General features: G+C 32.6%; 5 protein-coding genes across 5 annotated transcripts; 3 read left to right on the top strand and 2 right to left on the bottom strand.

Annotated features, from left to right (window-relative positions):
* Positions 1 to 401: 401 nt before the first annotated feature.
* On the top strand, positions 402 to 2,295 carry PPL_01229 (uncharacterized protein; the record flags this gene model as incomplete). Its single annotated transcript, XM_020572244.1, has 7 exons — positions 402 to 536; positions 599 to 759; positions 818 to 1,100; positions 1,159 to 1,299; positions 1,360 to 1,534; positions 1,616 to 1,965; positions 2,026 to 2,295. 7 exons carry the CDS (start codon positions 402 to 404, stop codon positions 2,293 to 2,295), a joined length of 1,515 nt encoding a protein of 504 aa, XP_020438102.1.
* Positions 2,296 to 2,590: 295 nt separating this feature from the next.
* On the top strand, positions 2,591 to 8,093 carry PPL_01228 (TrmH family RNA methyltransferase; the record flags this gene model as incomplete). The annotated part of the gene is made up of 8 exons (XM_020572243.1): positions 2,591 to 4,386; positions 4,467 to 5,031; positions 5,092 to 5,423; positions 5,506 to 5,587; positions 5,668 to 6,194; positions 6,273 to 6,564; positions 6,668 to 6,855; positions 7,031 to 8,093. 8 exons carry the CDS (start codon positions 2,591 to 2,593, stop codon positions 8,091 to 8,093), a joined length of 4,845 nt encoding a protein of 1,614 aa, XP_020438101.1.
* Positions 8,094 to 8,182: 89 nt separating this feature from the next.
* Positions 8,183 to 9,340, bottom strand: PPL_01227 (ubiquitin family protein; the record flags this gene model as incomplete). Its single annotated transcript, XM_020572242.1, has 1 exon — positions 8,183 to 9,340. One exon carries the CDS (start codon positions 9,338 to 9,340, stop codon positions 8,183 to 8,185), a length of 1,158 nt encoding a protein of 385 aa, XP_020438100.1.
* Positions 9,341 to 9,728: 388 nt separating this feature from the next.
* On the top strand, positions 9,729 to 10,937 carry PPL_01226 (class I SAM-dependent methyltransferase; the record flags this gene model as incomplete). The annotated part of the gene is made up of 3 exons (XM_020572241.1): positions 9,729 to 9,891; positions 10,133 to 10,720; positions 10,798 to 10,937. The coding sequence occupies 3 exons, from the start codon at positions 9,729 to 9,731 to the stop codon at positions 10,935 to 10,937; spliced, it is 891 nt and encodes a 296-aa protein (XP_020438099.1).
* Positions 10,938 to 11,328: 391 nt separating this feature from the next.
* Positions 11,329 to 12,623, bottom strand: PPL_01225 (B-box zinc finger protein; the record flags this gene model as incomplete). Its single annotated transcript, XM_020572240.1, has 2 exons — positions 11,329 to 11,352; positions 11,592 to 12,623. The coding sequence occupies 2 exons, from the start codon at positions 12,621 to 12,623 to the stop codon at positions 11,329 to 11,331; spliced, it is 1,056 nt and encodes a 351-aa protein (XP_020438098.1).
* Between the last annotated feature and the right edge of the window lie 172 nt (positions 12,624 to 12,795).

Raw genomic sequence — 12,795 nt, 5'->3', positions numbered from 1 at the left:
GTTTTGTTTAATTGAAATTTGAAATTGCCCAAAATTGATTCTCAAAAACATAGATAGATTTTTTTATTTAAAAAAAAGTTGGAATCATAGAAATACAACATTGTAATAAAACTAGGGTGATCTCTATCATTAATCACTCTTGGGGGAAAAATAAACAATAGATAACAGATAGTTTTATGGCCACGTAGGCATATCAATTCACAAATTCAAAGATTTCATATCAATCCTTCGGATCATGCTAGAACCGATTAGCAAAGACATAAGACCCTGGGATATTTTTAAAAAAATTCTTAATAAAAATCGTTTTGAGGATTATATTTTATTTATTTTTTTCTGTTATTGCATTGAATTGACTTAAATAAATCAACAAAGGGAATATTTTATTAATTTTTAGAAGAAAAATGAAATTATATTATATATTTGTAATTATTCTATACTTATCTATTGAGGTAAACTCTCAAGAAGTGCCAACTCTGGCTGGATTTTCAGTGTCATCATACCCTAAATCAGGAATGAAAAAGTGGTTTGATCATAATGTAAGTAAATAAAATATAAGATATTAAAAATTGAATCCTTTAATTAATATATTTTAATTAAGATTTTAAGTTTAATTGAAAATGGTTTGGAGAATTATTCTTTCCCAGATATTGTGAATGATAAAGAATTTGCATGCCATTTTAAAGTAGAGTTGAAAAATAAAACTGAATTGGCGGGATTTCGTGTTTCACCTATGAAAAAAAATTCTTATGATGTTGGATTGTATGTATTTGTGAAATAATAATTAATGTAAAGAATTTCTAATTTAAAACATATTTAGATTCTTCCCTATTCAAGTATCCTATCATTTGTTGACAAGTTCAGTAGAGGGTAGTGATACAGGTAGATACAAGAATGTTTCTGTTGATTATTCCAGAATTGATCCTGAATCTGGAAATCTTTTCTTTAATTTCGATTTTGATTTTAGAAAAACTAACATAACAATGAAATTTAATATTGTTAAATTGAATGGAGGATCTGATATATTAGAGAGATCTATTGATACCGATGCCATATTACCAAGAAAATCAGTACTCGACTTAGCTATAGAAGGTTTCTTTAATGTAAATATACTTTCTAATAATAATAAAGAAATAAATTCTAATAATTTTTTTAAAATAGAGTATTTTCAATGTAGAAACTATAAATTCATTATTCCCTCCATATAGAAACATTGATTTGTCCAAATTCGGTTTCGGAATTTATAAAGAATATACCCGTGGTTATCATTTAAGTGATCTAAGTAATTTAAAAGATCCTTTCGTATGTATAACGAAAAAATACTGTATAAACTATGAATTTGCTAATTAACCAAATATTTAGCCAAGAACCTATTTCCTTGCAAATGGAAATATGAAGTATCCCGCTTATACCTATGATGCTGTCTCTTGGAATCCACTAAGTAGTGTTAATACTTATACATACTCGATAGATGCCCCATATATTCGTGATTTAGTTGATGGCCTGCTTAACGATATATCTTTCAATTACATAATAGGTAAGATTCTTTTTTTCTTATATTTATTTAAATCAAATCAAAAATTTAACTATTTTTTCTTTTTTGTTTTTTTTTCTCTAGATAAATATTCATTACCACTTTACTCTCCATTGAAGTTTACATCAGCCAGTCAAATTATGATAGAGGCTTTCCCTAAATTAGCCTTTTTACCTACTTTTAACAATATTAGTAGACTTGTTCATGATTTTCAGAACGACGTTGTGTACCTCTACGATTCCAACCAATACCAACTTTCATCAAATTTCATTTTAGATCTCCATCTTGATGGTGATCTAGAATCATATACCTCTCTCCAAATGTCTTTATCGATGAAGTTTAAACCGGTATCATCTGGCAACTATCACAAAGGATTTTGTGGATTTGTGAAGTTTGATTTCTATGATATCACTTTGACCTCTACTTCCAATTGGGTAAGTTAAAATATAGATTGTATTCATAAAGTTTAAATATTAATATTTATTCTTATATAGGGATACGGATATTTCGAAATATTCAATCCTGAAGCCTTAGGAACATATCTTGTGTCATTAACTACTCCTCACCCTGGTTATACTTTCGATACAGAATTCTTACTTGCATTGATAATGGGAGATTTCTTTTGGAATGAAGATACCGCATTTGTTGGAGACACACCTTCATTTGTCTTTGGAAATGATGGTATGATACATTTCACTGTTGAGCTTGCTGATGGCCACATTCGTCCTCCTAAAACCAGAGCACCCTCCTGCAATATAAGTTAAATTCTCTTTAAATAAAATTGTCTCCTCATTCTTTACAGGAAGTACAGTACAAATTTCTTAAAAATGTCTTCGACATAAATACTTTCTAATTTGTTTAAATTTTTTTCTAGATCTTCAAACAAAAATAAAAAAAAATTGAGTTAAATCAATCATTATTTTTTAGATCTAAAATAGAAAAACAAAAAACAAAAAAACAACAATGATTGATCAATTTTTTTTAGAACTATGAAAACAAAAAAACGAAAGTCAAAAAAAAAAAAAACGAGTGATTATTTTTATTAGAAAGAAAGAAAGAATGGGTGACACAGATATCTATATATCCAATTCAAATAGCTTTATTTTAAATCAATTGAATAGATTCTCCGATTCTATTGCAGAACAATATTCACAACAAAAGATTATTGATATTGCAAGTGTCGATCTTATCTTTATTAGTTTTATCGAATCTTTATTCTCTGCATCACTCTTCACCACAACCACCGCTACACATCAAAACGAAACTCTAAGAAACTATATTAATCAAATCGAACAATCAATATTATCTACTTTTAAACAGTATAACAATAATAATAATAATATTAATAATGAATTACAAGTTAAACAATCATTTTATCTTCAATTATTATTACATTCATTAGATTCACTTGTAAAGAGATTAACATCATCTCAAACAGATAACAATAGCAATAAACAACTATCCTCAAATGTAATAGATATCTATATTACTGTACTTGCACAATTAAACAGTGGTGTAGCAAGTAGTTCACAATCAATCATTGTCTTGATATCTAACTTACTATCGAACACATTGTTAAGAGTATCGGACGATGAATTCACTGGTTCTCTTATTCGACAATTACAACAATCATTGATATCATTAACAACAAGTAATGAGCATAATGATCATCATTATCATTTAGATCAACAACAACAACAACAACAATCATCAGAAACAACAACAACAACAACAAAAGTAACAGCAAATAATATAAAGAATTCAAATATTTTATATACAATTCTTAGTAGTTTAATCGATAGTCAACTCAACCAGAATAACCAAACTACCAGTAGTTTATCTATTAGGAAGTTTGTAGATGTTGTTTACGAACAACAATTGTTGACACCTTTGTTGATGTCTGACAATGTCGAGCAAAGACAATCGTTGATTGTCACACTGTTACCGTCGTTGCTCAGATGTTCGAGTGTAGCTCAGTGCCAATCGTTAGTATCCACCGTTATGAAGATGTTTACTATTGCCGAGCATGAAATAAAGTCCGACGCCTTTAAGATTCTCGCACGTCAATACGATACATTCTTCTCGTCCAGCATCGTCGACCTCACTTACTCACCGGATTTCTGGAGATATCTAATTCAAGGATTCATCGACGCCGATCCACTCATAAGAAAACGTTCGAACTACCTCTTGAAAAAGACAATCAAACGATCGATCGATGAAACACAAAATACGTGCGTGGATGCGCCTAATCGTTGTTGGTCTGAATACTTCCGTTGGTCGGCAGAGGAATCGGAACAACTCCAGAAGCAATGGGATACGTTCTTCTTGATCAACGAGACACTCGATGAATTCAATGTTCATTTGATCGCACCGGTTTGGCGTGAGATCGACTCGCTCATCGTGCACCAGTCGCCACTGCATTTCGCATGGCTCGACATCCTGTTCCAACGTGTCATGCTACACGAGAATCCAGCGGTAATTAAAGCACAGGTTCTAGAGATTTTGAACTCCACACAATACATTCCAAAGCTACCGATGGAGTTTATCTTTGGCACGTTGATTCGTGCCATCACCAACACCATTTTGTATCGTGGTATCACCGAAGATCGTATTCATCCATCGATTCAATACTTCCTTGAAACCTACTACAATTCACTTAGCACCGACCTCCAATCAGTGTTCCTTTCCAAACTACTCAATGTTATCTCCTCTACCGAATACTTTTCGGCATTCACAATGTCGATACTCTCGTTTATCTCTAAATCCAACACCAATAGAAACAACCTACAACTATGTTTCCTTAACGATAAGAATATCGATCAATTACTTAATTTATTAGAGATAACAAGAAGAATGTAAATACATTGATTAATATTATTATTATTATATATATATATATAATTAACTAATATTGTTTATGTTTAATATACTTTAGGAATCACTTACATAGATCAAAGATATATAAATATACTATAGAGATATTAGTTACTTTATCAATTAAAGATGATTTATCATTTAGCAATGTAACAAAGGTGTTATACTCTATTCCTATGCAGATTCATACAGTACCAGAGTGTAATGAATCAATTGGAAAATGGTTGAACACTGGATTTTCGAGTGTTAATCATAATGGTAGTTGGTTATCAGATAACATCGTAAAGGAGATCGAGTTGAATTGTAAGGATGGTAGTTTAGATGTATTAAGTTATGGTGATTCATTTGTCGCAATGAAAAGTAGATGTTATATGCTCTCTAGAATGTTAATCTATACATCATCAGAGAGATTCGATTCAATCATCAAGAATAACATTATAAATCATATTCAACTAAATAACAACAATAACGAACCACTTAATTATCAAACAATCAATAATCTATTATTATTGGCGACAGTACTATCCAACTCATTATCAACTAAACAATCTAACAATATTAAAACACTACTTCAATCAAACGATATCGACTTTGCCAATAACTTGATAAGATATATAATTAATCATGTAAGTGCTTAGTTAAAACTTTAAACAAAACTATATATAACTAACTATAATTATATTTAGGATATTCTAAGTAACAATAATAGTATTAGTAATAATATTGTAAAGTTAGAGTTTGGTGATTCTTTAGCAACTATTGTATCGTTCATTGTTGACATTGTTGATCAAACACTTTTGAATCAATATATTGAAAAGTTAGAGAGCTTCAGACCAACCAATTCTAAATTATGGTCTGACCAAATCAAGACAATCAATATGTTCCAGTCTCTCTATGGCCTATTTGGAAAGATTCATCAACTCTACTCATTTGAACATTTACAAAAGATTATAACAATCTATCTACCAATTACATTATTAAGACCACAAGATAACTCTGAAGATACTGGATTAAATGCGTAAGTATAATATACTATTATTATCTTTATAACTTAATAACTTAATAACTTAATAACCAACAATTATTTAAATTATCGATAGATCATCATGGGGTACAACATTAGCCTACTTTATGAAGATCAAATGGAAATGTATAAGAAATATCTTATCAATCTTACAAGATGTAACTATCTAGCTATAATAGCTTTGTTGTATCAAACTTGTTTATTAACAAACAAACAAACATATTTAATTTTAAAATAGTCCGGTAAATTAAAGAATTTAGAAGATTCAAATGAATTGTTAGAAGTTGTAATCGATGCCATCAGTGGATCGAATCGATTCAGTATTAAAGCAATCCTCGATTGTGCACAGATTCTGCTTGTGTTTGCCAAGAATGACGAGAATGGTGATTTCAATCTTGATGTTGTTGAGCGTATCGTATCGTCTGCCTATGCCTCTGCCAATGACACACATTTTACATCGATGGCTGCATTCATACAATTGACATTCTCACCGGCATTGCTCTCACACCTACCCACCAGCGAAGAGACAAGTCACCACTATATCCTAAAGAAATACTTTAAGTTGGTACTGAACCTCTCAGAGTCTATTATGGGTCTGATGAATCTGTTACTCTTGAAATGCAGTCCTGTGTGGATCGAACAACCAGAGATATCGCTCTACTACATCGATGAAATCTATCAATCGATCATCTTTGGTCCAATTAGAAAAGACGATGAATGGGAGAACAATGAGAAGACATCCACTCAATTCTATGATCCAATGATGTAAGTGTTTGTTTTATATCAAAAATAGTAATGGTAATGATATTGATATTAATTTAACTAATTTAATATATATATTAGTGGATATTCAACATTTGTATTAGATATGGGTATTGAAGCAACATATGAAAATGAGGTCGATGAAATTAGATTTGGAGTTGGTGCTATTCCATTGAAAGATGTCTTTGGTAGAGCAGTTGTTGCTACATTCATCAAGAAGATGGCTACTCTTTCAACAGTAGAGAATAGTAACAAATCAAAGTATTTAGAATTCACCAACACACTTGCCAATCATCTTATCGATATCAATTTGACCAAGGAATTCACAAAGAAAATTGAACATCTAATCAATACACAACCACATAGAAAGAGAGTAAGTAACTCAAATAATTAAAACAATTACTTTTATTTATATTATATATATAATATATATATATTAACTAATTATAATAACTTATTTTATTTACTATTTATAGATTAGAATATGGCAAATTCTATGCTTATTAGCACCATATATGGTACCAACTAGCATGAAAGAGATTGGAAAGAAACTTACAGACATTATATTCACCTATAATCTACCATCGACAAGAAGATACATCAATATATTCACTATTAATTTAGTAACAAGATTCCAATCTTTAGTATCATCTCATTTCATTCCGTATGTTATTATTATTTTTTATTTTTAAAACTTTAATAATTATTAACTAACTATATGTATACAGATTATTAGATAAAATAAATGAAAGAGGTGATATTGTTACATCTATTATTATTACTGTTGGTAATATGATGTTGTATCTAGAGGATGCCCAACTATGTAATATTATTTTCAGTAAGATCATGGCGTTGTGCTCTTCTCATCATTTGTCTGTTAGAAACGCTGCAATCGGTATGGTTATAAAGATTATCAATTCTAAGCATCTCGTTGGCAAGCTCGACCAATCGGTACTCGACTATCTCAAGCACTTGGAGTGGTACATCCATAACAACACACAGACTTCCAAATCGTTGGAGCGACACGTTGCACATCTCTCGTTGAATGACGAGGGTCTCAAGAGTTCCTGTGACTTTACTAATCTATTCTACGATATCCCATCACTCGAGAAGTTGTCGTCGAGCGAAATATCTGCACCCGGTATCTTTGAGTTTCTTGTTGACCACATTGTTCAACACTCTCCACTCACTGCACAACTTCGTCACTTCCTTCTACTAAAGTCGAGAGTAGAGTCAACAGCAACAACAACAACAACAGAATCTACTTCTCAAGATGAAGAAGATGATGAAGAAGGAAAGGAATCAAAGATCGATGGAGACGACTATATCGAATCGAGTGGCGCTAACCAAGTGGTTGGATATCAGAAGAAGATATTACCATGGAACGATGTTGAAGATGAAACTCGTTATAATATCATGGCACGTACTCGTCAACAGTTGATTATTGTTGCAACCTTTGTCGATAAGATTCCAAATCTTGCTGGTCTGGCACGTACCAGTGAGATCTTCAATGTCGAGTCGTTGGTGGTGAGCAAGAAGAAGGTTGCAAACGATCCAATGTTCCAACAGATCTCTGTGTCTGCCGAACGTTGGTTGCCAATGACAGAGGTAGAGGAACATCAGCTACGTGAGTATCTACTCTCAAAGAAACAAGAAGGATACACTCTGCTCGGTGTCGAACAGACTTCGACTAGCTCGCAACTCAATGAATATAAATTCCCAGAGAAAGCTGTTCTACTGCTTGGTAAAGAGAAAGAAGGTATACCAACAGAGTATATCAACCTCTTGGATAAGTGTATAGAGATTCCACAGCTAGGTATCATTCGTTCACTCAATGTACATGTTAGCGGTTCAATTTTAATGTGGGAATACACCAAACAAATGATCAACAATAAGAAATAAATAAAGAATATATATATATATCTTTAAATGGTCACAAATTACATGTTATTTTAATTATATGACAAGGTTTTATTTGGTTTTTTTTTGTTTTATTGAGAACCACCACGGAGACGAAGTACCAAGTGAAGAGTTGATTCCTTCTGAATGTTGTAATCGGAAAGAGTTCTTCCATCTTCTAATTGTTTACCGGCGAAAATAAGACGTTGTTGATCGGGTGGAATACCTTCCTTGTCTTGAATCTTGGTCTTGACATTCTCGATGGTGTCGGAACCTTCTACTTCGAGGGTGATGGTCTTACCAGTCAAAGTCTTGACGAATATTTGCATACCACCACGGAGTCTAAGTACCAAATGGAGTGTTGACTCCTTCTGGATGTTGTAATCTGAGAGAGTACGACCATCTTCTAATTGCTTTCCGGCAAAGATCAAACGTTGTTGGTCGGGTGGGATACCTTCCTTGTCTTGAATCTTGGTCTTGACGTTTTCGATGGTGTCGGAACCTTCGACCTCAAGGGTAATAGTCTTACCAGTCAAAGTCTTGACGAAAATTTGCATACCACCACGGAGTCTAAGTACTAAGTGAAGAGTTGACTCCTTTTGGATGTTGTAGTCTGAGAGAGTACGACCATCCTCCAATTGCTTTCCGGCAAAGATGAGACGTTGTTGATCGGGTGGAATACCTTCCTTGTCTTGAATCTTGGTCTTGACATTCTCGATGGTATCGGAACCTTCGACTTCGAGAGTAATAGTCTTACCAGTCAAAGTCTTGACGAAGATTTGCATACCACCACGGAGTCTGAGTACTAAGTGAAGAGTTGACTCCTTCTGGATATTGTAATCTGAAAGAGTTCTTCCATCTTCTAATTGTTTACCGGCAAAGATCAAACGTTGGTTGATCGGGTGGAATACCATTCGAGCTCGGTATCCTTGAATCTTGGTCTTGACATTCTCGATGGTATCAGAACCTTCGACCTCTAAGGTGATGGTCTTACCAGTCAAAGTCTTGACGAAAATTTGCATACCACCACGGAGTCTGAGTACTAAATGTAGAGTTGACTCCTTTTGGATGTTGTAGTCTGAGAGAGTTCTTCCATCTTCTAATTGTTTACCGGCGAAAATAAGACGTTGTTGGTCGGGTGGAATACCTTCCTTATCTTGAATCTTGGTCTTTACATTTTCAATGGTATCAGAACCTTCAACCTCTAAGGTGATGGTCTTACCAGTAAGAGTTTTAACAAAAATTTGCATTATAGAAATAAAATGGTTGAAATAGAATATTGATTAAATAAATTTACAGAAATAAATATTGTTGTAGAAAAGTTAATTGTATATAAAAAATTAATTAATGATTGAGTACAATTTAAATTGTGTTTAAATAGATGCTGTGTCAATTACAAAAAACTAAAATTAAAAATTTAATTTGTTTTTTCCTATTTTTTTTCTCAAAAAATTTTTCTTGCTAATTCTATTCTTCAGTGAATCACTCTGATTCCGCAAAGTTTTCGCACCAAGCAATTTTCTATTTTTTTTATTTTTATTTTTGTAAAATTTTTTTCAACCACCGACTTCATTCCACTCGTTTTTTTGTTTCGAAATTTTGAGTTGAAACGTAGTTGTAATATTATTTTAAGATAAAATGAGTAGTAATAATAAAGATGATTTAGATATTTCTAAACTTTCAATTAGAGATCAAAATATTGTTGATGGATATAATATTACAGATGATGCATTGGGATATGCAAGATTGTATGGTTATATAAAGAAAGATCAATCTGATTTAATATCTCCACATCTAATTGGTAATAATAATATGAACATGAACAAAAACAACAACAACAATAAATAAAATAAATACAATTCAATATCTAATCAAAAATCGAAAAATATCGACATTGTTGATTCTTCATTCAAATTTAATTTAATGAAATATATGTATGAACAAAATAAACAAATTAACTAACATTTATTAATATAATAATAATAATAATAATAATAATTAACATTTATTTGTTTATTTATTTCCTATATAAATATTTATAGAAAAATATGAAAAGAATGCAGATCAATATTGGAATAAATTCTATAAGAAGAACAATGCAAACTTTTTCAAAGATAGACATTGGTTGGTCAGAGAGTTTCCAGAGTTTCTGAGTAAGCCTGACGACGGAAAAGAGTATCTCAATTGCTTTGAGATTGGTTGTGGCGTTGGTAACACAACGCTGCCACTGCTAGAGTTGAACGATCGACTCTGTTTCTATAGCTTTGATTTCTCGTCGCATGCAGTCGGTTTGCTTGCCAAAGAGGTAGAGAACAATCAGGCCTATCATAACCGTTGTCACAGTTTTGTATTCAGTGCAACGGAACACTCTGATAAGCTGCCATCGTACATACCGTTCGGTCAATGCGATCTAGTAGTGATCATTTTCGTGCTGTCGGCGATGGATCCCTCCAGTTTTGACAATGTCGTCGATATGTGTCATCGTGTGCTGAAACCCGGTGGCAAAGTACTGATTCGTGACTACGCTGAGAACGACATGGCTCAGTCTAGATTCGAGAAGCACGCATCTAAACTCGGAGAGAACTTCCATGTTAGACATGATGGAACACGAGCATATTATTTTTCATTAGGTAAGTTTAAAACTAAACTAAACCAAAACAAACTATATATTGTAACAAGCTAACTAATTTAACTTACTTATCATTAGAATTAATGGAGAAACTATACACATCGAATAATAGATTTAGAGTAGATCAGAATATATTGGTAGAAAAGAAAGTTGTAAACAGAAAACAAAAGAATCAAATGGATAGAATATTTATTCAATCTAAATTTATAAAGAATTAAATTATTATAGAAACTAGTTTTATTACGTAATAATATGGTTGGTTTGTTATTTGATTTGTTAATTAGTTAGTTATATTGTGTAAAAAATACAGAACCAGTTGTCGATCTGATTACTTTGTCGTTGTCAGTTAGCACCCATTGATTGTCATCGATTGAGTAGACGAGATTACCATTTTCGATTCCACCCATAAAGTAAAGATGATTGTCGTTGTAAAGCAATGAGTATCGGTGTAGCATTCTTAGTTTCGGCGATGCCAATTCCACTAGTTTGTCGGCGGTGTCCGCTGTGAGTGAGTATCTAAAGAGTTTCGATTGAGCATCGATGAAATAGAGGTTATCGTTGTTATCGTAGCAGTACGATAGGATGTTTTCCGTTGTTCCAATGTTGGTTTCAACTACCGTTGGTTGCTGTTCTCTATCGTCCAAGTTATAGGTTGTGATCGATTTGTAGTTGGTACCATATCCATCCCAGCCACCGACGACAAACAACCGATTGCCACGCACAAAAGTATAGGCCAGTTGAGTAGGATTCCCTAGATTTGCAAACGATTCGAATTGCATTTGATGGGTATCGTAACGATCGATTCTAGTCAGTAGGTTGCCAACGAGTTGTCCACCGACCAGATAAATAAATCTAATTCCATCGTAACATACCGACAGATTCTTACTGCCAGCAACATGATAATCACCGTTTACAGACAGTGGTAAGAAACTCTGAGTGGGTGGATTGTATAAACAAAAGCTTGAGGAATCTACACCACCAAACAAATAGATATCCATTCCAAGCTTAACCATTGAATATAGAGAGTCGTTCAATGGGAGTGTCGTGGGTGGCTTTACATTACTTAGCGATCGTATTTCCATGTCAATATAAGGATTAAAAATGGAGATATCATTGCCACGAGCACCAATCGAAAAGATCATATGTTTCTCTTTACGATCGTCGAATTTCATCGGTTTAAAGGTAGTGAACAGCTGCTTCGATGGAACAGGAACAGCTCTAATTGAATCTCTTAGCTGACTTCTTAGTGACGACATCTTATCGATATCCACTTTTATTTCGTGAAAGATTGGAGGTTCGAGTGTTTTTGTTTGTTGCATCGTTTCCAGCAACTCTGAAATCGTCAATTGTTTGGTATTGCCACCGCCGCCGCCTATCAAATTTCGGTTACATAGCAATTGATTGATTCCACTCGATTCTTTGATTGTACTGACAATAGATTCTATTCTACTTTGATAGAGATTATTTGAATCTGAAAAATCTGATTCTAATTGATCTATATCCGGAGAAGTTTGTGTAGTGATAGTGGTAGGTGATAGACTTGTTGTTGTTGTTGTCGAAGCGATCAAATGATTTATTGTTTGAATCTCTGAGAGTATGTTATCTATCTTTTGTTCTGATTGTTGTTTTTGTTCTACTATTGGTTTCTTTAGGTTATGTTCTTCGGTTGCCAGTAAGCGATGTAGATTCTCATAGTGTGAAGTTATTTCCTTTTCCTTTTCCACAGAGTATTGATATGCATCCGATTGTAGATTCAAAGCATTCCAAAGATCATTCAATCTTTGTTTGTAATCTAACGACTGTATGATTGAATGACCATGATGATCATTCTTAACACAATCATCACATATTGTAATAGAACAATTTCTACAAATAATTAAATTTGTTTTATTATGTAAACACATAATTAATTATAAATAATAAAATTGCAAAAATATTAATGATAAGATAATGATCACCTTTTTTTTTACAGGCTAATCCTATTCTTTTGTTTTTTGGAAACAACCAAGTTTTGAAATTTCTCAAAATCTAGGATAGTTTTTTAACTTAATAAATATATTCAAATGAAGATAAATA

Source organism: Heterostelium album (genome assembly GCF_000004825.1).
Source record: "Heterostelium album PN500 unplaced genomic scaffold PPL_contig1, whole genome shotgun sequence".
Taxonomy (NCBI): domain Eukaryota; phylum Evosea; class Eumycetozoa; order Acytosteliales; family Acytosteliaceae; genus Heterostelium; species Heterostelium album.
Note: the sequence above shows the minus strand (reverse complement) of the source record. Positions and strands in the feature narration are given on the sequence as shown.